The sequence below is a fragment of the Giraffa tippelskirchi genome, chromosome 12 (assembly GCF_054371585.1).
Source record: "Giraffa tippelskirchi isolate mGirTip1 chromosome 12, T2T-mGirTip1v1.2.pri, whole genome shotgun sequence".
Classification (NCBI taxonomy): Eukaryota; Metazoa; Chordata; class Mammalia; order Artiodactyla; family Giraffidae; genus Giraffa; species Giraffa tippelskirchi.
Genome location: NC_137286.1, coordinates 21,815,147 through 21,837,468, shown reverse-complemented (window position 1 = coordinate 21,837,468; position 22,322 = coordinate 21,815,147). Strand labels below are relative to the sequence as shown.

The 22,322-nt window shown below is 49.5% G+C and overlaps 1 protein-coding gene across 1 annotated transcript; it reads right to left on the bottom strand.

Annotated features, from left to right (window-relative positions):
- Positions 1 to 18,503: 18,503 nt before the first annotated feature.
- NKX2-1 (NK2 homeobox 1) lies at positions 18,504 to 22,277 on the bottom strand. The gene is made up of 3 exons (XM_081547770.1): positions 22,102 to 22,277; positions 21,025 to 21,410; positions 18,504 to 20,093 (listed from the first exon to the last, which is right to left on the bottom strand). The coding sequence occupies exons 1-3, from the start codon at positions 22,176 to 22,178 to the stop codon at positions 19,363 to 19,365; spliced, it is 1,194 nt and encodes a 397-aa protein (XP_081403896.1). The 5' UTR covers positions 22,179 to 22,277; the 3' UTR covers positions 18,504 to 19,362.
- Positions 22,278 to 22,322: the final 45 nt, after the last annotated feature.

The following is a 22,322-nucleotide window of genomic DNA, read 5'->3' as shown; positions in this document are numbered from 1 at the left end:
TGAACAGAAAGTCCATAGTTTCAAAATGGCTAGCAATATCCTGCTATCTCCAGGAGCAAAACTGTGTTAAACGCAGTACAATAAAAACAGAATTTTGCCCTAAATAACACAGCCGGGATTATCTTCCAAATGTTTCTGTCCCTTTTAAAATTGTGAAAGATCATTCAGATGAAGTAAGAAATAAACAGCAGCAGAGGTCAATAAATGTGAACAAAGTCACAAGTCATAGAACAATATAAATACAGTAGCATTACAAATACCTTACACTGTGCCCCTCACTTTATGACTGAGAAAACTGAGACTCAAAGAGAGAAAAGTGACTCCCCCAAGGTCTTACAGAGACTAGGAAACACAACTGGAGACACAGTTGGCAGCACAATGTCTATAATACCATAGAGCCTTTCAGCACAGTAACAGAAACGGCAGCTCAGGTGGATGTCAATCACACAACTAAGTAAAACAATGAGCAATGCATCCTTGACCCTATAAGGAATATGCAGTGCATACAAAATTAACCAACCATCTTTATCCAGTGTCAACAGTTATTTTGCTTTAAAAAGTGCCTCTTTGGAAGCTATCTTTATGCCTTTATTCTTTCCAGGGTTTGAGGATTTCTGTCTATTTAATGAAAGGTAGTTCTCGTTAGCACTCTTACACCAAGAAGGCAGGTAAAAACAATTATCATATGGTCTCATTGTCACTAATTTGTCCCCACTTCCAATCCATTGTCCAGTCTACTGACAAGATGGTCTTTCTAAAATGCACAACTCATTACGTTTGAATTTTTTCTATGGCTTTCCATGTGCTACAAGATAAACCTACATTACTTAGTCTAGCACTCAAGGGTCTTCAAAATGTTTAGCCAGAACCATCCCTTCAGTTTTACTCCTGCCACTCTCCTTACACCTTCTGCTTCAGGAATACAAACGAGGTATGACTCCCTAAACACAACACGCTCTTCATTGCCCCCAAGCCTTTGCACATGCTGTATCCTCCACCTGGGATGCCTGATAAACCCTGCTCTTTCTTCAAGAGTGAACTCAAGTCTTACTTTTTCTCCTCCTGCTGAACATAGATGCCTCTTCCCATGGGATTCCACTGCATTTTTGCACAGACCTCACTTTACTCCACTCATCGCATTGAACTCTGTCTAAATACACGACTGTTAGCCCAAACACATTGTTTTTGAGGTCGGAGACATAGCTTTTTCTCCATGCCTAGCACTTTGCCTGGTGTAGGCCCTCAGTGAATATTCACTGGCTGAATGAAAAAAATCAATAAATAAACCACCGTATTTTTTTCTTGTCACAAATCACTTAGTTCTTCTATATAAGGTCTAAGCTGGATGTACACTGACAACAGGATATTTGTGTCAACCTCTGTTTTTGGTTTCTATCCACTGTTTGTTTAAAGCACAATTTTATAATCACCCTCTCACCATAGAAAGCTGCTTTTGGCATGAAGGTGGTGACAAAATATCAACTCCTATCTAACTGTGAATCAAGAGGAGAATTCTTGGGTAAACAGTGGATCACCAGTATTCGAGATATGGCATAGAAGAGTTGGTAAACTACAGTTCCTTTTATGGCTCCTTTTCTTATTAGAAACACAAGCTGAAGGATTATCTATCACCCCCTAAAACTGAAAATGCTCATTTGGATATAAACTGGAAGTGATATCAGTATCTTCATGCCAAGTGAGTGCTTTAAAAGAGGATTTTTTAGTCTGAAGCAAATGGAATTTAGATCTGAGAGTCCACTTATTCAGGGTTCTATTACTGTTTAACTCCTTTCAGTCTTCCTCATCTTGCTGAGAAAATGCTGCCCAGATACTAATGTCCTCTCTGAGCCTGCTCAGCTGAAGTGGGGGACGTCCTTGGTACATAAACACATATTTTGCACTTGAAATAACACCCTCACACTCACTGATAAAAGGCTTCATATTCAAAATAGAGAAGAATTTGCCAGTATAGTCTTCTCTCAACATGTATAACATCTTGAACAGACTCCAAATCAATGAAGAGCGACTCCAGTAGAAGCTGTTTGGGCCAATAAGAGGCACAGGGCATCTCAACTCTGAACCTACTTCCAATGTTTTGATTATTGCCCCCACTGACTTCACTCCAGGGTTCCATTTTTGCCCCAGAGCTACAGTCCCTACTCAAACGTAAGGCGTGCTAAGGACTAGAAGTTGGGAACACAGTTAACAGTAGCCATCGTGCCCACATAACAGATTCCTCTTGGTCTTCAACCACCTTCCTTAGAGCAGCCCTCTGTAGCATTAATGTTAACAACCAAAGTGAGTTCTTGAATTCTTTTCTGGTAGGTGAGACCACACTGGCCAGCTCCCACCCCCACTCTTTAACGAATGATAGGATTTGTGACCTTCTGGTCTCCTCACCACTTCAGACGATGACCACTCTTTAGGATTTTAAAAGTTTTGAATGGCCGGTGTGCCATAGAAAGTTTAAATCTGGAATGTAAAAAAGAGATTAACTCTATGGATTTTCCAAGTCATTAATTTTTAGGGTTCATCTTGTGTTACATCTAAGCTTTGGGGGGGGGGTTGTTTGTTCTAAACATTACAGCATTACCTAAAACAGTTTTCCTTTGAATAGGCAGAGAAATGTGAGTCAGAGATTTCTCTCTTGCTAACTGGTATAAAATGGGGACACTTTTTTGTCATTCTGAGTCAAACCCACATAGAATTTTAACAATTTTTTGTTCACATTTTTAAAAAGGAAAGAAAAATGTTAATAACACTCCTTTATTTTTACATTTTCATATATCAGAAAAAAATTACAATCAGGGAAATAGTTTCATAAGATTATTCATTCAGCAAACTTATTGAATAACTATTATGTGCCAGTCACTACACAGGTGTTGACTAACAGCAGATATACAAAAGGGAAAAAAAAGAATATGTTTGTTTTGACTTCCCTGGTGGCTCAGCTGGTAAAGAGTCTGCCCGCAATGCGGGAGACCCAGGTTCAATCTCTGGGTCTGCAAAATACCCTGGAGAAGGAAATGGCAACCCGATCCAGTATTCTTGCCTGGAGAATACAATGGATGTATAAACCTGTTAGGTTATCGTCCATGGGGTCACAAAGAGTCGGACACAACAAAACAACTTTACGTTCGCTTTACAGCTCTAAATTTAAAAATGTGAATTGTGACTGTTATCACATCACATAAGCTTAAAATTTCCTTTTGTCCACTTGCTATCTGTTCTCTTGGAAGAAAAACTTCTCTGGCAAGAAGTGTTAGTCAATATGGAAAATATTCATTGGCATAAATTCCAACTTTTAACTTAAAAAGCAAGAAAAAATATATCTATGTCTCCAACTTGGGTGGGACCAGTTGAAAGTTCCTCATAAACCCATAAAAGGACATAGGCTTTGGTTTCCTTGAGGGTTTCTGAAATGAATCCATTACATTAAAATGGCTCTTGGTAGCAAGAGCAAGTAATGATTTGCATTATAAGCTAATAAAATGGGGGATTAGGCATATCTGTACAATAAGATCTTTTTTATTCACTTTTATAGAGATTCTCTCCCTATCCCTGTTTAAATGAACTTGGAAGATTATTCACCATTCAGTATTGTTTAAATTATAAGGCATCAATCTGTCATCTGGTTTTAAAATATTTTTCCCCTTTGGTAATGTAGATGAGTAATGTCTATCTCTATTCTTTAAGAATACACTAATATAATGACAGTCTAATTTTGAAAAAAAATTAGTTTTTCTTAATATCTCATAGCTAAAGATTTCCTGGCATATTGGAAACAGAATATTCTTCCAAAATACACTTTTCCAGCCATCTTGAATATTCATAGTTCAGTGAATTGTACTTTTCATTCCTGTTCAATAAGTGCTACAAGTCCTCTCACATAAGCAAATCTCCTGGAGAAGACTTCATCGATGAAGTCAGTGTACTTGTCATGGTGTTCGTTAAGTCAGTCAGTCGTGTCCAGCTCTGTGTGACCCCATTGACTGTAGCCCACCAGGCTCCTCTGTCCATGGAATTCTTTAGGCAAGAATACTAGAGTGAGTTGCCATTCCCTTCTCCAGGAGACCCACTAGATCAGTCATGGTACTCACCAGTGAAAGTGATGGCTTTATTGTCAATCATGATAGTTACAGATCCCAGAGTCATTTCCAATGTAAAAGTATGAGAAAAGGGCCTATCCTGCCGACAAAGGGAACCTAGAAAGTTTGTTTCACTCTTGTGACTCTTTCACACTATATACTCCTCGATTTTACATCATCAAGGAAAGAAGGAAAGAGATGTATTTTGCTTTTGCAATTTTCCTATATGCCAAATACCTGCTTGTTTCAATTTAAGAAAGAAAAAAAATATTTTTATATATTTCAATTCACTTTGCCCTGAAAGTTGAGTACTTAGATCTTATCAAATTAGCAACAATTTCTCTGGTAAAAACAAATGTGAAAAGCCAGAGGTTTGTTCTATGGACAGGAAGTGATAATCTTCCAAATTTCATTAAAAGCTCTTGATTTCTTTTCCCCTCTACTATCTGATAAGGGACACTTTTCCTGATTGTTGCTCCCTGTTAGTAACAAAAATCCTATTTCTGTTTGTGGCAATTTTCAAAACTGAAGCTATCAAAGAAAGTATTTACAACTTACTTTCCAAGGAAACTGCTTGAGGGTTCCTGTACCTAAGTCACTTCTTAATATTCCCCTCCCTGACCTTCCTACAAGTGAATTTTCCCAGAGGAATTTATTATATATATATAATAATTTAGAAGAATTTAGAAATGGACCTGCCTGCTGCCACTGAAGTTTTCCTGGTTCCTTCTAGCTACTAAGGGATTACATGACTGATTCACTCCTCTCCTTGTCTCCTGGCAGCTAAATGGGAATATTGGAGAGCTGCCAGAAGGGTAGGTAGCCAACCTGCTTGCCCTTGATTGAGCCTGCCAGCTTTTTAATAACAGAAGTAGGGTCAAGTAAGTGAAATCACAAACTGAGGAGAGTATTCTGAGAATGCAAAGGCAGTTAATGTCCTTCCAAACCTCAGATGGCTGGCAACCCTTGGCAGAATAATCTATGATTTGTGGCACCTGACCCTTCCACTGTGACTGTTAGCTGTGTATTCACTAGAAACATATTTACAGAATCTCTCCATTAGCAAAGATGCCTAGTGTGTGATTACCCAATTGTCATGGTCACACTAGGATTTTGATACAGTCCCTATTCACAAATGAAAAACTGCACTAAACTGCACACAGGACTCATTTAAAGCAGGGATCCTCAATCAATAGATCAAGACTTCTGGTAGATCTCAAAGAGATTATCACAGTCTGGCTCCCCCTCCCTCCCCACCCCAAGACCACATTCCCACCTCCCCCCATCCAAAGGCAAGACAGACTCTCCTTTATTCCTTTGAACCCTTAAGAATTCCTAATAAAGTTAAGAATAATTAGCTATAAGAATTATCCAAAGAGATGAGACTGTTTAAAATAGACTCCACCTCAGAAAATACCAGAAGAGAAAACTACTTGTTTAAACTAGATATCACTGCTCACATTTATGTAGTACTCTCAGCAAAGTATTTTTCCTCATTTAAAATGTTTTATTTACAAAGGCAGAGCTAGGCTGTAGGCTGGCTTTCCTTCATTACTAGAATCAAATACAAAGAACATAAAAAAAATTTTTTTTTGTCTGCAGCAAGTGACAATGACAGCACTTGCCATTAAAAAGTTTATTGGGAAGTTTCAAAAGTGGTATCTCCTTGCTCCCTTTGCAGATATATGGCATTGAGGTCTAGGTACCAGAAAATTCTTCTTGTTTACATCCTATGTTGGCCGGCTCCAGCCTGCATGAGAAAGGTGAAGCAGTCAATTAGGGAACTGAATCAGACTCACTGGGAGCAAATATGTGGTCATGAATCAAAACAGAAAAATCCCGATAAACCGAAGTCACTCGTATATGTCTCCCAGATGAGATGATCTGAGTGACAAAGTCATATCGGAGAAATAAATGAAGGCGATAAACTCACCACAGATCAAGAACTACTACTAAGGTGACCTGATCTGATAGAAACCGCAGGCGACCCTGGGGAACCGCAGCGGGGTGAAATGCCCTGAGAATCGCTGAGATCCTGCCGGCCCGACAGGGGATGCTGGGAACCCCGCGTTCTGGACCGAGCCCGCCGGAGAGAGGCTGGAGGCCACCCGGGGTGCTCCGGGCCTGGACGCTGGCCGGAGTCAGGCAGCGTGGCCCCACGCTGCCCGGGCCGGCACGAGGGCGGAGGAAGCCGGGGCGCGGGAGAGACCACCGTCCCTCTCCCACGTCCAGGCGCTGAGGGGTCCCAGTGGATCCCGGGGGGGGGGGGGTGAAGGAGCAGCTCTGGAGCACGCAGCGGTTGTAGTAACCGCGCTGCCTGGCAGTCCCGCCAGGCGCCTTTAGACGCATCTGCTCCACCTCGGGAAGCCGGACGCCGGACCCGACCGGCGCCTGCTGCCCGGAGCTCGCGCGGGGACCAGCAGGCCAACCGGCGCGGGTGGGAAAGCCCCGCACTCCAGCCGAACGGAGGAGCCCAGTCGGGGACTTGGGGACGCCCCAAGAGTTTGGGCGCCCCTGGAATCAGGGAGTCATCTCCACGCGGTTCTTCCCAGGCGACCTGAATTCAGCCCTGAGAAGAAGCTCCGGGTATTAGCGTGGCCACAGGGGAAGAAAGAAGTTATTTACATGGGGGGAGGGGCGGGGGGAGGACTAGGAGGTAACCTTGCCGAAAAGAAATCCCCATCACCACCAAAACCGATCCTAAGAAGTCCTGAGGTTCTTCGCCTGGAGATTTCACTTTAAAAGCTGAAGAACAACATCAACAAAAAAATTATTCCACTGCTTTTAATTGAAGTAAACAAAGTGCAACAAATCCTAACTCAAATATGATTGCAGTGAGATTAGGGTCTAATTGCTTAGGGTTCAGGTGGAATCTGCGGGCTAAATCCTACAGGGCCAATCTGAATTTCACAATCATTCTGTCAAAAGGAGAGCGATGAGAGCCCACACGCTTCCTAACAAGTCATTTTTAACAGTTACAAGCTTCGCACAAAGACCACACAGGGCGTCTAAGAGATGCAAATCTAATCCCTGGTCATTCTACAGGGCTTCAACAAAGATGTGCTAAACCCTAATAGAAAAGAAATCAGTTCTCTGTCACCAGCCCCTGGTAAAATCTATTAGAGAATGGACAGAGCCGCATCTACAGCAGTTGCTGCAAAGGTTAAGGACAAGTACAAATAAGAGGGACCCAGTTTTGTTTTCCGTGTGAAATATCGGTAGAAGCTAACCCCAAATGAGTGACGGGATTCGATCCGTGGCTTCGCATTCATTTGAATGCTAGAAAAAAATAATAATAATAAACACACACGCATTAAGACTTCTGAAGACTCCGTTCCTGAATTTTAGGAGACGAAACAAATCCCTGCCCCCACCCAAAGTTGGACTTCTTTGCCTCCGAAATTGTCGAAGAATATTAACGGAGGAGAGAAGGAGAGCGCGCCGGTCCAGAAAGGAGGACCTGGGAGTCTGGAGCTGGCTGGCCGGCTTTTGCTCGCATGCGATGCCTCTTCATTCGCAGAAAAACCCCAACGGCGGAGCTGCCGTGAGGCCGGGGCCCGGGATGCGCCACGCCTCCGGCCGCTGGGGCCGAGCTGTGGCCGCCGACCGCGGGAAGACTAGGCGGCCGCGCTCGGCTCGGCCTGGGTCCCTCTCCTTGGTCCCTCTCGAGGGCTGGGGGAGGGGAGGGGCGGGGGTCCTGGTGCCTCACAGGCCGGAAAGCATCTCAAATGTGCCCTTCTGCGGTCACCGAACACATGAGGTCCTCACGAACAGTGTCATCATGCTGAGGTATTAAAAGAGTTAATATATTTCAGCTCAAATGTATCACACTGTGCGCGAGACCCTTAAAAAAGGGAGGGCCCCGGGGAATCCAGGGCCCTGGGAGAAGCCCGCAAGCCGGCTGGGCGAGGGGAGGAGGGGATGCTGGGTCGGTCACTGAGGGTTGAGGGGATTCCCTTTTCTTCCCCGTGGGGCAGAGACCCCAGGGACCCTTTCAGCCCTGGCCCCTTCTCGGCTATGAGCGCCCCGTACAGCCGGGCGCGCCCAGGTAGAGCCTGGGGAGCGCTTTCCTGCACAGACGTGGTTCTGCCCGCAGCGCGTCCGCCGGGGTCACGGGGAACCGGCTGTGCCCTGCGGACCCGCCTTCTACCAGGGGAAGCGGCCCGGGACCCGAAGGCAAGGGTTGCAGGGCGGCCTGGGATCGGAGTCCCAGAGGAATCGCCCTGCGGTCCTCCCAGGCGGCTGGGACTCCCTCCACGTGGCCTATCCTTCGAGGCTGCGCCGAAAGGACAGCGACGAGAGAGGGCGCTGTCCAACAGTCAGGGTCGGCAAGCATCAATTTTTCGGAAGTCCCTTCTCCACCTGCAGGGAGGAGGGCTGGGGCACTTGTGCCAAGGAAAAGATTTTTATATGTTTCCACGGAAGTTTCCAGAAGCCACTATTTCCTCACCAGGTGGTTCCGCCCTCTGCCACCATCCTTCCCCGCAACCTCCCCCCACCATCCATCAGATCTCTCGGAATTTGCTCCGGGGAGGACCCCCCTCCCCGGGGTTTACAGCCCAGAGCTGGCCAGGCTGAAATTTGGGAGGCGAACTCCAGTCCCTAGCTCCGTAGCCCTTTAATTGGCTCTGGCACAAAGTCCCCATTCGTAAGAGTTATGCCTGGAGGGAAGGAAGGGGTTGCTGATTCGCCCCTCAGCTCAAAGACGGAACACCATACACAAACCTGTTCCCTCGTCAGCCTATTCAATGCCTGCCCAGTCCAGGCGTACGTATGCCTTAGGTGGGGGCTGTATTCCTTCCTTCCCATCTACTGACATTAATTGGATTTCTTGGCGCTTGCTGCTTCTCTTTGCTTTCCTCATTTTTCTCGCTAGTCCTCTGATAGGCTGACCTTGGCGGTTCTCTGGTCTCCTTACCCCCCAACTGGCCTTCCATATGGGTCTTGCTGGCTTTCATTCTTTATGACTTAGTGCATCCACTTTATCTGCTTTTCCTTTTAGTACTGACATTAGGAAAATGATACCGGATTGCCTATGAAGTAATATTGCATCTATGAAGCTGGAATTGGGCAAGTAAGCAAGGAAAATGTAGGCACTGAAATGAAAAAACAAAACGAGGAGGATGAGGAAACAAGGGAAAAGTAGATACTGAAGTCACTTTGGGCTATAAATACAAGAATATGATGTTTCCGCAGGTGATCTTTGGGTCCTAAGGAGGGTCTACCACATCAGCCTTGCGAGTCAGAGACAGAACTTTCTGAGTAAGGCAGGCTGAAGTTTCTTCCCCTAGGATTGCTGCTGAAGATGGGCCAACAGTTCTTAACGTTGTATGCTTGGTCCCCAGGGAGGCCCAGGAGGCCAGGAAGGAATTATCACTCATAGACCAGTGCTCCTAGAAATGGTCTGTAGTCAGCATATCTCTATGGGGCTGTCGAGTGGCTGAAACTTCCAGCAAGGAGTCTGGTCTGGCTTTCTGATTCTTTGGAGGGCCATTCCTGTGCTTCCCTTCTGACCACCCAGCCAAGGCCCTCAGGTGGATGAGCTACTCCACTATGCTGTGCTCAGTCACTCAGGCGTGTCCGACTCTTTGTGACGCCATGGACTGTAACCCACCAGGCTCCTCTGTCCATGGGATTCTCCAGGCAAGAATACCAGAGTGGGTTGCCATGCCCTCCTCCAGGGAGCTATTCCCCTACACCTAGCAGATTGAGTCCAACTAGTCCATCCCCACCCTCCCCTCCTATCAGCTGTATGAGTTCCATCCTCCTGGTTTGCAGAATAGGGAGTGTGGAGGCACCCTGTTGTAGGAGGCCTGTCCTTCCCCCCACCCCTTGGCTCAGGGTGAACCTGTGCCTGAAGACTACTCTTGCTTATCCACAGAATGAGCCCTAGAGAGATGGCGGGGTGGGGAGGAACCTACAGAGTTTACAGCTGGTGTGTGTATGTGGGATTTCTTTAGATCTGTGTGGTCTCTATAATTTGACATCTGTTAAAGAGAACATCTACCCTGGAGGAGGGCATGGCAACCCACTCCAGTATCTTGCCTGGAGAATCCCCATGGACAGAGGAGCCTGGTGGGCTACAGTCCGTGGGGTCGCAAAGAGTCAGACACGACTAAGCTGAGCAACTAAGCACAGCACAGCACAAAGAGAACACCCAGGCTTTTAGGATGAGTTTTGCAAAAAATTGATCAAGCCAGCAGGAGCTGTACAGAATCTCCACCACACACATCCCCACTCCATCTATGGGTTCTCCTGAGATCTTCCTAGAGGCGAAAATGCTTTGCAAGGACATCTAAAAACACAAAGCCTGCCTAAGAGGCACTATCTTGAGGAGGTTAATAAATTATCTCCTTGCAACATAAAAATGGAATCGACATTAAACACATGCTATTATTAGAACAAGTTTCAGCCTAATAGAAAGTTCGTTAGATGTTGATATCTGGGCAGAGACGACGGAATCTCTTTTCCTTAGAAACACTCATCAGGGAAAACGCAGCAGTTCGTTGGCTTTGTTTGATTTCACTTGTTCAGAAAAAGGTTGTACGGTAAAATCGTTTTAAAAATCCCTTCAGTTAGGGTTTGGATCATCGTCGTAACCCAGTGAAGCTAATACGTTCACTATATAATCTGGGGTCAAAATAAACAGAAAATTTCTTCTCAGCCGCACACCAGACTTCTTGGGGAGCTTTCCAGAAGGGGTTGGGGGCCAGGTGGACAGGCGGCGCTCCTGTCTCCAGCTAGGAACCGGGTGGAGAGTCACACAGGCTTGGGGGTGGGGGCGAGGCTGGGTGGGAGGAGAAATTGGGGCTTTGGGCTGGGCGTTGGGGGTGGGGGAGGCCGCAGTGGGCGGAGTGCTGCTTTGCAACCGGGGTTGGAGGGGAGAGCTAGGGGATGGGGAGAGCTGAGGCCGCCGGCGGAAAGGGGCGGGGCGGGGGGGTGCGGTTTGCGGACTGCTGCTTCCATTGATCCTGGAAACCAAAACTTTCTACAACGAGAGACCATAAAACAGCTTGAGATTTTAAGTGCCTACCCTTCTAGCTGAGGTCGCTGACAACCAATACGAAACCGCGGGGTCGGGATGGGGGGGCTCGGGTCTCCGGCGGTGAGGCTGGGAGGCCGCCGAGCCTGCCCCTGGGTTTTGGTGTCAGCTCACCGCTCCCGCCGCTCTCGGGAAGGACTTCGTGGCTCCAACCCGCGAATCTTAGCCCCAGACAACCTCTTCAGGCAGCCCTTCCTTTAAAAACAAGTTTGGATTTTTCATCAAATCTTTTACTCGTATACTCTTCACTAAATGATTGTTAATCAGCACCTAGGAAAAGCACTAACATGGTTTTTCCCACCTTTTCTGCCGGCTCCCCACCCCGCCCCCATCATGGAATCTCGATATTCTAAGCAATATATTCAACAGGAATATTCGATTAAAATACATCGGGACTAAAGCTGATGCATAAGGTCTGAGGCTAGAAGAAAATATTTAGTGCTTGCCTGCAGATTCTGTCACCCATCATCCGCTCAGAAAGCGCTCTGAATCTTTCAGCGTGTCCAGCTCTTATGATTGCAAATGGCCCTGTTTTCAAATGGAAATAAGACTTGCAAACTGATTATGTGTATTGAATCGGAATCACTCACTAGATCCTCTTGTTTAAAATGTATTGAAAAAAGGATGATGGCTGCAGACCTCTGTAACCGGCTCCCTCTCTTCTCAGGGAGGTCGATCTATTTTGCAACTTTTTGCCATTTGAGCGTGTTTAAGCTGGATAATTATGTTGCCCTTGTGTCACTGGCCCAACGCAAAGACATGGTACACACACTATCTCCTGTTCTGCTCCCTGGCCCTGCTTACTAAAAGCATCATCCCCTAAACACCAGATACACCAAGACACACCACATATTCATCCACCCCGTCCCAATGCTTCCATCTAAAGACCAGCTCTAACCAGGGAGACTCAGCTGTCACAAACACCAACAGAACCTCACACACTTCCACCGGGCACAGTTGTTCCTCTCCCCTCCCCTCCAGGTTCCTCTCCTTCCTCTCTTGTCTTACCAGTGAACAAAACCACAAACACACAGATCACCAGCTTCCACAGACACCCAACCAACAGAATCTAAGTATTCAGCCATGTTGAGAATTTTCAACAACTAATTTTAGGTTGGCATGACATTGTAGTTGATAGAAAACAGTTCATACAGGAAGGTTAATGTCAACTGTTAGGGATGCATGATGGTCCTTGTATGGGACCATCAACATCAATGATTTTCTCTTTACACCCCTTCCCAATCCTGTGCTAGATGATGGCTGTGGGTGAGTTGGCTTTTGTTAAATATTTGCAAAGGTTCTCCTGTTTGATTTGCAGACAGACATCAAGTTTTACCCACTGTTTGAGTTGTAGGTATGATACACTCCATCTCTTCCAAAATTTACTACACCCTGGCCTCAGCCTCAACGGTCCCACCAGGGAGCAGTAATCAACATTTCAGTGACTATTGCAGCCTGGTGAGTAGTAAGGAACTGGCTACAGTTTCTATTTGTCCTGGCCAGAGGCATGGATATATGCTCTGTGCACACCTGTGGTGCAAGAGTTGCAATTCTTTCAGAAGCACACTCTCAGGGGAAGGAAGAAGCCAGTCACTGCCCAGAACCACCCACCCTCCTTTAGACTCCACCCAGAAAACAGTGCCTGGCAGACCTAAAGGCACCAGAGTGGCCCAGAGGGGAGAGAGGTTTAACTCTCTAGGCTTCAGAGTCTCCTCTGAAAAACCTGCCTGAAAAAAAAAGTCTGTATAGAAACCTGGTGCTTTGGGGGCACCTCAGGGGACCCTAAGTTGGAAGTTCTCTCTATACACAGGCATAGCCAGATTTGTTAAACCATTGCCTCGGTCTCCTAGGGTAGAGGAATCAACTTACCGGAACCAGCTCCTAGTCCTTTTCATATCATTACGGTAATTCCCAGTTTTACATCTGTGCTCGCGGGCACACACCTAGCATTGTGTGTGCCCAGATCAGATAAATCGGTAGCACACAGACCAGATACACTCTTGTTTTCCTAGAGCTTCGGACAGCTTCACACAACGACACTGGTGCTAGGTAAGGTAGAGGCTGGGCCGTTCTGGGTGACTCTTCTACAGAATGGCTCCAGGATGTAGCACCCAGAAAAGGGTATCCAAGGACACTTTTCAGGTCCTGACATCTTTTGTAGAAATGACATCATCAACAATCACCCCAAACCCTAGAAATGCAAAGTTTAACACTTCACCGACAGCCAGGTGTTACTGACAATTCCATGTAGCAATCAAAGACTGGACTACCAGAAATGTACAGGATGTACAAACGGGGGAAAAGAGGAGGAAAGTTTGTCTTTTTGTTGTCAGGCTCAGACCTGCCCTCTTATTTCCAGTGCTCTGTGAAGGCCAGAAGAGGGGGAACTGCTAGGGGCAGCAAACTAGGGGCAGCAACGCTTCTATCTGTTTTTGTTAGCTGGCAACAGTGTTCACACTAACGATTTCTACTAGTGGATAACGTAGGTGAAGCACATGACAACAATTTTTGTTGTAGATTGCTTCAAGAAGCCTCACCTACAGCTGTGTGTCTCAGGCAACAAGTTAACTTTTTTTAAGGATAAATTTTAATATTTTCCCCCAAAATAATTAGTCTGTGACATGAAAATAAATTAATATTCCAATTTAAAGTGGGAAAAAACTAACAAAGGTTTTTGTTTACTTGATTTTCTTAAGGAAAACTCAGTTTCATGTGACCTCTTCCTTGAGATAGTAAATGCATTCAACTTTCTTACATCTAATGGGTTCTATAAGATGCCCTGCTAAGAGAATCCTATGTTAATTTTTTCTTTTTGAAGATCTTATAAAATAGATATATAAGATACATACACATGTACATATATATCTATAATACATACATAGACAGGTGTCTTGTTTTTCAGACAGGTTGTCTTATGCAGCTTACATATAAGTGGACAGTCAGATGTGAATATTGTATTGGATAAAAGAACCCTCTTTAACAAAATCTATCACTGCCTGTGATTTTTTTAAATGTTTGTTTCCATTTCAAGCAGAACACTAACAGTATCCTGCAAATAACTAAAAGAGAAATAAAACAAGAAAGTCCATTTAAATCTCACCCTTTCCAAAACTTTGTTACAACTGAACTGATAACAAAGATGATACACGTGTAGGAAGCAGAGGCCGAATGGCAAACATTATCAAATGAGAAACCTGGGGCTGTGCCTAGATGCCCTCGGAGTAAGGCATTAGGTCACTGTCAGAAAGAAATGCATCCAGCCACTCCAGCTGTGGTTTCAGGGGAGGCAGAAGCTGTGCTGTCAAGTTGCTGAGCCTGGCTCCTCCTCTGTTTCTTTGAGAATCATTGAGGAAAGTTTAGAAACACAACTACTTGGGGGGAGATGACATTCAGACCCTGGCCCTCCCCTTCAGTAAACACATTCTGTCTTCTACTCCCATCCACACCCAGTCCCTTCAGCCACTTGGATGGACAGGCTTGCCACAGAGGGTGATTGGTGAATAGGACACTTTCCTGAAGCTACCTGTGGAAGAGTTGAGGCGGAAGCCCCAAATTGGGGCCCACAGAGGGTGGCCCGAAGTCACAAGAATACATTTGCACAACCACAGGCACATCAGTCAGAAGGCAGGGATGGCCAGAGGGAGGTGGTATCCAGTGTTTTCTAATAGGGAACTGATCAAGGAACACATTCAGTCTCACCCCTCGCAATACTCGAGGCTGTCACTTTCCATCCATTCTGAAAGACAGCAGCATTTGAAACAAACCAGCTGGCAGACCATGCCCAAGAGCCACATCATCTCAGATTCACATTTCTCAACAGGCTTTCTAGTTCTCGGCAAATAATATCCTCTATCACTTGGCTCCCCCTGCCACCCCCCAACACACACACCAATCACTGAGGGGAGGCGAGAGCGATGTCTAGAGAGACAGGTGGCATCAGATCAGAATTCAAGGCAGCTTCTCACAACTCTCTTGTTTATAGAAAATGAACGTCTGCCTGGCTTGCTTTTAGTTCAGGAAAGGGGTCAGTCTTTATCAGCATGGTTCACATAGATCCTGGATTTCCACCACCACCCCCAATCTTAAATTGACCCGCTTTTAAGATAAAGCCATAATAGAGAAAGCATTGACCTTACCTGGTCCCTAATGAGTTGGAAGTCAGAGAACCCCGCTCTCCTTTCCTCTTAGCTCGGGTCGCCTGAGAAGAGACTCGGCGCTACCTTTTGTGCACTCGCAACTGGAGAAGGCCACTCATCCGCGCCCAGGTGCCCGCAAGCGTGCTCTGAGAATGTGCGGCCTCTAACGCCTGAGACTTCTTCCCTGGCGTCTCAAAATCAGACACCTCAGTGCCGAGCCCTAGGCCTGTCCCCACCCCGGGACGATTCAAATCCCTTGGAAGGCTCTTGAGCCAGTCTTGCCCTTAGAAAGGGCAAGACCTTAAGCAGTGGGAAGAAGGGTTGCCTCCAGCGAGGCCCTTGGAACTGGAGCACGCGGGGACTCCCCCGCCTCCAGGAGTTAGGGAACGTTTCTCGCGGAGTCGGCTCCGGCCTGGCTCTGATTTCACTCCTGGGCCCTCGAGTTACTTCCCACCGAGCCGGCCCCGGTCCCAGAGCCTGTGTCCGGGCTGCTGACGCATTCCCTAACCCCCTCCCGCCTTCTGGGCCTGGAGGACTCCAGCTGTACCCGCTTGTGGCCCTGTTGGAGGGTGGCGGCAGGCCGGGCTCCCCCTTCTTTCCTGCTCAGAGCATCTCTGTCCCAATCTTCACGCCGCCCCCAAGCCCGGCCAGGCGGGTTGCTTTCCTGCCTCTCCGACCCACATCTCAGGGCTCCCAGGCTGGGGTGGGGGTGGAGGAGTCGCTTTGGGATGCTAAACATCAAACAAGCCAAGCCCGGGGTTTCAGGCCCTGAAGCCACTAGAGCCGCTCTCCAAGACTCTCGAGAAAGTCCTCCTGTTTACATGGCAGGGTTGGGGGTGGGGAACAGGAGGAAGGGGGGGTGGGATGCCGTCTGCAAAATCTCCCCCATTTCCCGCAGCAGCTTTCAGGACCTCGGGATGGATGGGGTGCTTAGGTGGCAGCTCAGCTTCTCCTGGATCTGGGGGCAAACTGCGCGGGCCCCCACGCATGGAGGAGTTTCCCCATTAGGGACATCCCCAGAAAGCTGAGTTCTTAGCGGAGACCAGAAGCTCCCCAGGCCAGAGATGCTGGAGACTTAGGGGAGGTCCATGACTGAAGAGGATAAAAGATTGCAGAGGCTGACGGGGTGTGAGAGTAATGTGTATCTCCAGTCTTTCGTGTTTTACTGCGCCCAGCGCTCACCCATTTCCCTATCGAGAAGCTTCAGATTGCCTGCCAGGGCCGTTTCCTGCAGCTACAGCAGTCTCGCGGCCAGGAACGGAGTGAGTGGACCCCCGCGTGACCAACAGAGAGAAGCGGCCAAGGCCCTGTTCCTCTCGGTCCCGTCTGCAGACATGGCTCCCTTCGCCTTTTTCGCAGGACCAGTAAAAAGACTTCCAAATTAAGTCAGCTCTAGACGGCAGGGGGTGGGGAGGGGAAAGAACATATTTGGTAGTAACTCCATCCAGGGCAAGGGTGATCAGACTGAGAGTGCCACAGCTGACTAGAATTGTGACTCTCAGTGGCCCGCTCCGCAGTGAGTTGGGGTGGGGTGGGGCAGCCCCCCTCGGCTGCCCCACCCCTTCCACACTCGTGTGCTGTGCGTGGGGGCAGGTCGAGCATAAGCTCCCACCCCACAGAATTCAGACTTTAGCTGTAACATCTCCCCTTCCCTGCCGGGCCTGAGCTGAGTGATTTAACCACCTTCACAAACTGCCCGGGGGGGGCCACTGCTGCCCATTCCAACACAAGTGTTCAACTTTTCCAGATTTTCCTTTGTTTTCCAAAATGTGAGGCCTGCTGAGAATTCTCCCAACCAGCACACCCTCTAGATCCAGTCAGTCACCCTCTTGAAATCTCTGAGTCTCTTCTAGATATTGAAAACAGTATCTCAGCAGCCAGACAGGAGAGGGGAAGCCGCCCTCGTCCCCAGTTAGGGCACCACTAGAAAAGAGTCCCTAGAAAGTCAACAGAGAGGACCACTGGTGCCAGCAAGCGCCCCACCCCATGCCCCATTTTCCTTACAAGTTCCTGGGGCTTGAGGGTGGCGATCCAGTAAGACAGAGATGGAGTCAGAATGAGCTGAAAAGAAGAGGTAGAAAAGGTAGAGGCAGGCGAGACAGGAAAAAAGAAAGTTGAAATTCTAGATGATAAATGAGTACATGCCACATACGAATCAATCCTCCCCACTCACTTTCAGGCCTGGAGAAAAGTGCTGGGAGGGCCCCTGTCCACGGTGCACTCGGCCACTTTTCCTGTAGGTTCATCAGAGATGACACAGAAGGAGCAACAGATTACCTAGGGACTACGACTTCTGTCTACATCTCTCTTTCTTCCTCCCCTCCCCAGAGCAACCAAGAGTTCCCCAACAGCTATATCAGGGTACCAAACAGACTGAGAAATTAGAGGTAGGAAGAGAGGTCAAAGATTTTTTTTTTCTCCCAGGGGTGGATGTTGAGGGGAGATTCGATGGGGGAGAGGTGGAGAGTTGGGGACAGGAGAAAGATTCCTTACTACAAAGATTTAGGAAGCCAGGAGCCCAGAGATGAAAATCTTGGAACAAAGAGCTGAAAGCCCCGCCAGGGGTGTTCCCAAGGCCAGCAGCCCAGTCAGACACCTTTCAGGGCCCAGGAAGCCAGGAGAAGCCGCTGCGCAGCCTGTGCGGGGAAATAACTGTTTTAGAGCAGAAACGAAACCCATGACTTCCCCACTTTCTCAAAAAAAAATCTTCCACCACATCCTAGTCCCAAGGAAGCTCTCCCGAGGATTAGAAATAAAGAATTAATGTTAAAATCTACAGGGAAGATCCGTCTATAAAAATAATTGTTTATTCAGGGTTCTTTAAAAATGGAATGTCCAAGGCTGACTGTTTCAAAACGTTGGCTCAGCTGTATAAGACCACAGTCGATACTTCTGCGGTTTTAAGACACAGAAGTCTGGCTTTGAAAACTAGTCCTTTAGTGTCTTTCTTTTTCCTCCTGGTGGAAGTAGTTTAGCTTTTCTACTCTCTATTGCTGAGTCCCAGGACTGCTCAAGGTTTGGTTCTACTTAATTCAGAGGTAGAACAAAACTCTCTCTTCCCGTGGGGCAAAGTCTCTGGTCTCAGCCTCCTTTGCTGGTTCAAGATCCTTTGAGCCCCCACACAATTCGAATCCTGTCAGGCCAGTGCTGAGCCACTCCCCCTACTACCAAAAAATGCCATTTAAAGCCAAATCAAAACCAAACAAAAGATGGGGTTTTTAATCAGAAAAAGAATCCTTTTAATTTGTATAATTTATTAGAAGCCTCTTAGGAACTATATTTAAGCCAGATATCTACATAAGTTACAACAGAAAAAGACTGACGCTGCAAATACCAAACTGCCAAATAATATACACATATTTGTCTTGGCCCATAAAAAATATGATGGGCCGGGAACGGGGATGGGGACTGGTTTTTTGTTTTTGCTTTTTACAACAAAATGTACAGATTACTAAAAACTAAGTGTTTAGTCCAACTTTTGACAGCGTTTTACAACTACAAGTTCACATCAAACATAAAACGATTTTAACCAGGGCCGGTCTCAGCTGAGCCTGGGTGGCCAGAGGGGGCAGAAGGGGGCATTTCCTTTGTGTCTGTGGCAAGTGGGTTCTGTCTTTTCCTTTCCCCAGCCCCCTGTCGCCCCTTCAAAGAAATCCTGGTATTTACAAGCGAGTCCACTTTGCTGGCACGGTGTACCCAGAGTGAAGATTTCGATCTTAAGCGTCCAGAGCCATGTCAGTGTAGAGCCCTCTCCAAACTACATCCCGCCTGAACGTGGGAAACCCATTTGAATCACCCCAAAGACACCCCCAAAGCGGTTCTTGTTATGTCTTTCTCTGTTTAAAGACTCCTTAGAAGAATTGGATTCGCTTGGTTGTTTTCTTTTTTTTAAAAAAAAAATCCTGCACATTTTAGAAAAAAGAAAAGAAAAGATGTCCAGCAGTTTGGTCTTTGTGTTTTTTCCCTTGGTCTCAACGGGACAGGTTCTTAAGAAAAGTCGAAGCGCAGGGTGTAGCGGGCGGTTGGTGGTGTGTGACCTGGCAGGAGGGGGAAGCGATGAGGCAGAGCGCTGGGCTAGGCCCGGCCCGGCGTCCTCTCACCAGGTCCGACCGTATAGCAAGGTGGAGCATGACATGGTGCCGTAGTCCGAGCCCGAGGAGTTCAGGTGGGGCAGGCTCGAGACCTGGCCCTGCAGCGCCGCGGGGCTGGCGGCATGGTGCGCCAGGTCCGGAGACTGGCCCGCGCTTCCCGGCTGGTGGCCCGGGTGGGCACCCAGGCCGGGGCCACCGCTGCCCACTGAGATAGCTGCCGCAGCCGCCTGAGCGGCCTGCGCCTGCTGCTGCGCCTGTTGCTGAGCGTGGCCTTGAAGGCTGGCGGCTCCCGGCGCGGGGGCGCCCGCCTGGCAGGGTTTGCCGTCTTTCACCAGGACCGGCACGGCCACGCGGCGCGGGGACTGCTGCTGAGCTTGCTGCTGCTGGCACCCCGCGCCCCCGCCGCCGCCGCTGTCCTGCTGCAGTTGCTGCTGTGCCGCCTTGTCCTTGGCTTGGCGCTTCATCTTGTAGCGGTGGTTCTGGAACCAGATCTTGACCTGCGTGGGTGTCAGGTGGATCATGCTGGCCAGGTGCTCGCGCTCCGGCGCGGACAGGTACTTCTGTTGCTTGAAGCGTCGCTCCAGCTCATACACCTGCGCCTGGGAGAAGAGCACCCGGCGCTTCCGGCGCGGTGCGCTTGGCAGCGGGGCCATATTCTTGCTCACGTCCCCCAGAGAGCCCAGGCCGCCCATGCCGCTCATGTTCATGCCGCTCGCCGGGCCCATGAAGCGGGAGACTGTAAGCGACAAACGCACAGCGTCGGCAGGGGCCGGGCCGGGCCAGACCACCTCTGCCGTCTGTGCCCTTGGCCAGCCCGGCCCGCCCCGACGGCGCCCTTCTCACCTAGGTCGCCTCCACCCTGAGAGGCCCAGCCGCCGCAATCGCCGGCGCCTGCCTCGAGGCCGCGCCGTCGAGGGGGTTTACTGGAGAGCTCCCGGCCTCAACCTCGGCTACCTCCCTCAGTCTCAGTGCTTTACCCAAAAAAGCAGAGTGGAGAAAGCCTTCCCTGTTCCTTTCCTGCCCAGCCCTCCGGATTCGTGGGGTTAGCCGGCAGCAAACTGAGCTCAGGTCAGGAGCCGGGGTCTAACGGTAGACCCCCAGCTTTGTGAGCTTGAGAGAGGGAGGTGTTCACTTTCGAAAGCTTGAGATCCCAGACTCTTTGTGCCTTGGCAGCTGTCTCCTGTCAGCCCGGTGAGGGCACTGGCTCGGCCCATTTAGAATCCCGTCTGGAGCCGCGCGCCCTCCCACCTGCCTAGCCTGGAGAGTGGGCCAGGGCCGGGGCCTGAGCGCGTCCCAGCAGGGCACCCTCCCTCCCGGCCAGGCCGCGCCTCTCCGAGCTCTGCTCATCCCGGTTCTCTTAGCTGGGGGGACGCCTGCCTCCGCGCTCTCCCGCGCCGGAGCGGAGCGGCCACTTGGCCGCATCTGGCAAACGCCAAATACCAGCTCCTGCCCTCAGGACCCCAGGGCTACCGAGTCCCTCTTCTTGGACCCCTCAGCTCAACCAGGGCAGACTCCCCAGCTCCTACACCCCACTCCTTGGCGCCACTGCCCCGCCGCCCACCCCTGATGCCCAGCGCGCAGCCGGCAGGCGCCGCGCCTTCCCGGCGGGTCTTCCCCGCACCTCCTGAGCTCAACCCGCGGCCCCGCGGTGGGGCGGCCTCACTTACTGGCGGGGAAGCGCGGGTCTGGGTTGGCGCCGTACCATCCGGGGCCCGAGGCGCTGTTCCGCATGGTGTCCTGGTACGGCGGCAGCTCGCTCATGTTGCCCAGGTTGCCGTTGCAGTAGCCCCCCACGGCGGAGTGCGAGAGCTGGGGCACCCCCGCCGCCGTCATGTGGTAGGCGGCTGTGACTGCGCCGTGGTGCCCCACGGCGTGCTGCTGCATGGCCGCGGCCGGCGGTGCCGCCTGGCCCTGCCTGTAAGCCGCCAGCGGAGCCCCGAGGCCGCCGCCCTCCATGCCCACTTTCTTGTAGCTTTCCTCCAGGGGACTCAAGATGTCAGACACTGAGAACGGAGTCGTGTGCTTTGGACTCATCGACATGATTCGGCGGCGGCTGGAGGAGGAAGGAAGAGGAGGAAAAAAAAGGGAGAGGGGGAAGGCGAAGCCTCGCTGCTTTTTTTTTTTTCCTCCCTTTGCCAAATATTCTGGTGTTACCTTAACGCCGATCTTGTTGGATGTACACGTAACCGAGTGGACCGAGTCCGCCTTAATTGGCTTGAGTGGAGGCTCGGGGGCTGCCTCGCGTTTGTTTTAGCCCGGCGCCAGGTTTTAGGCAGCCACCAGAGGCGGGGCGTAAGCGCTAAAGCAACAAGACAATAGAAGCCTACATCTTGCCCGAGATAATTAGCTTACATGCTGATGACAAGGTAAACACCTTTAAGTTTCACTTGTCAGGATTTTTAGGTCTCAAAGAGGGAGTGAGAGAGACAGAGAGAGAGAGAGGCAGAGACGCGACCCAAAGCATTTCTCCCCCGGACCCCCTACCCTCATTTTTGTGGGGTACGCTGGCGCGCGGGAGGGGGGGTACAGATGGGGGGGAGGAAGAGGAGGAGGAAACCGAGAGAGGGGAGGGCAAGAGGTGGGATGGGGAGTAGCCGAGGAGGAGGAGGGCTGCTGGGGAAGAAGGAAGGTGAATGCTGCTTTGCAACCAACTTGCGGAGTTACAAAGTGAACCACTTTCCCATTCGGTCGGGGCTCCCGGGGCGGGGACAGGGAGTGGGCCGAGGACGGGGTGGGGGTTTCACCTGAGCCTGCCGGGGCCGCTCCTCCCTCCCGCCGCGGCCTCCCAGCCCCGCGCCTTCCCACTGCCTCCGGACCACATCTGGCTTCGCGGCGCCGAGCCCCAGTCGCCACCAAAGCAGCTTGGGAGTCAGGGGCCGCACCCTGGGGCCGCACTGTTGGTCTGCTTGTCTGTCAGTCTGTCTGCCTCTTCTGCCGCCGTCAGAAGGACACCTCTGCTCCCCGC

What these genes read in the sequence shown, in the direction of transcription:
- NKX2-1 (XM_081547770.1), bottom strand. Translation starts at nt 22,178, where the DNA reads ATGTGGTCCGGAGGCAGTGGGAAGGCGCGGGGCTGGGAGGCCGCGGCG. An exon ending in AGCGGCCCCGGCAGGCTCAG is followed by an intron (nt 21,411 to 22,101) that starts GTGAAACCCCCA and finishes TTCCTCCTCCAG; the next exon opens with CCGCCGCCGAATCATGTCGA. An exon ending in AGACCCGCGCTTCCCCGCCA is followed by an intron (nt 20,094 to 21,024) that starts GTAAGTGAGGCC and finishes TGTCGCTTACAG; the next exon opens with TCTCCCGCTTCATGGGCCCG.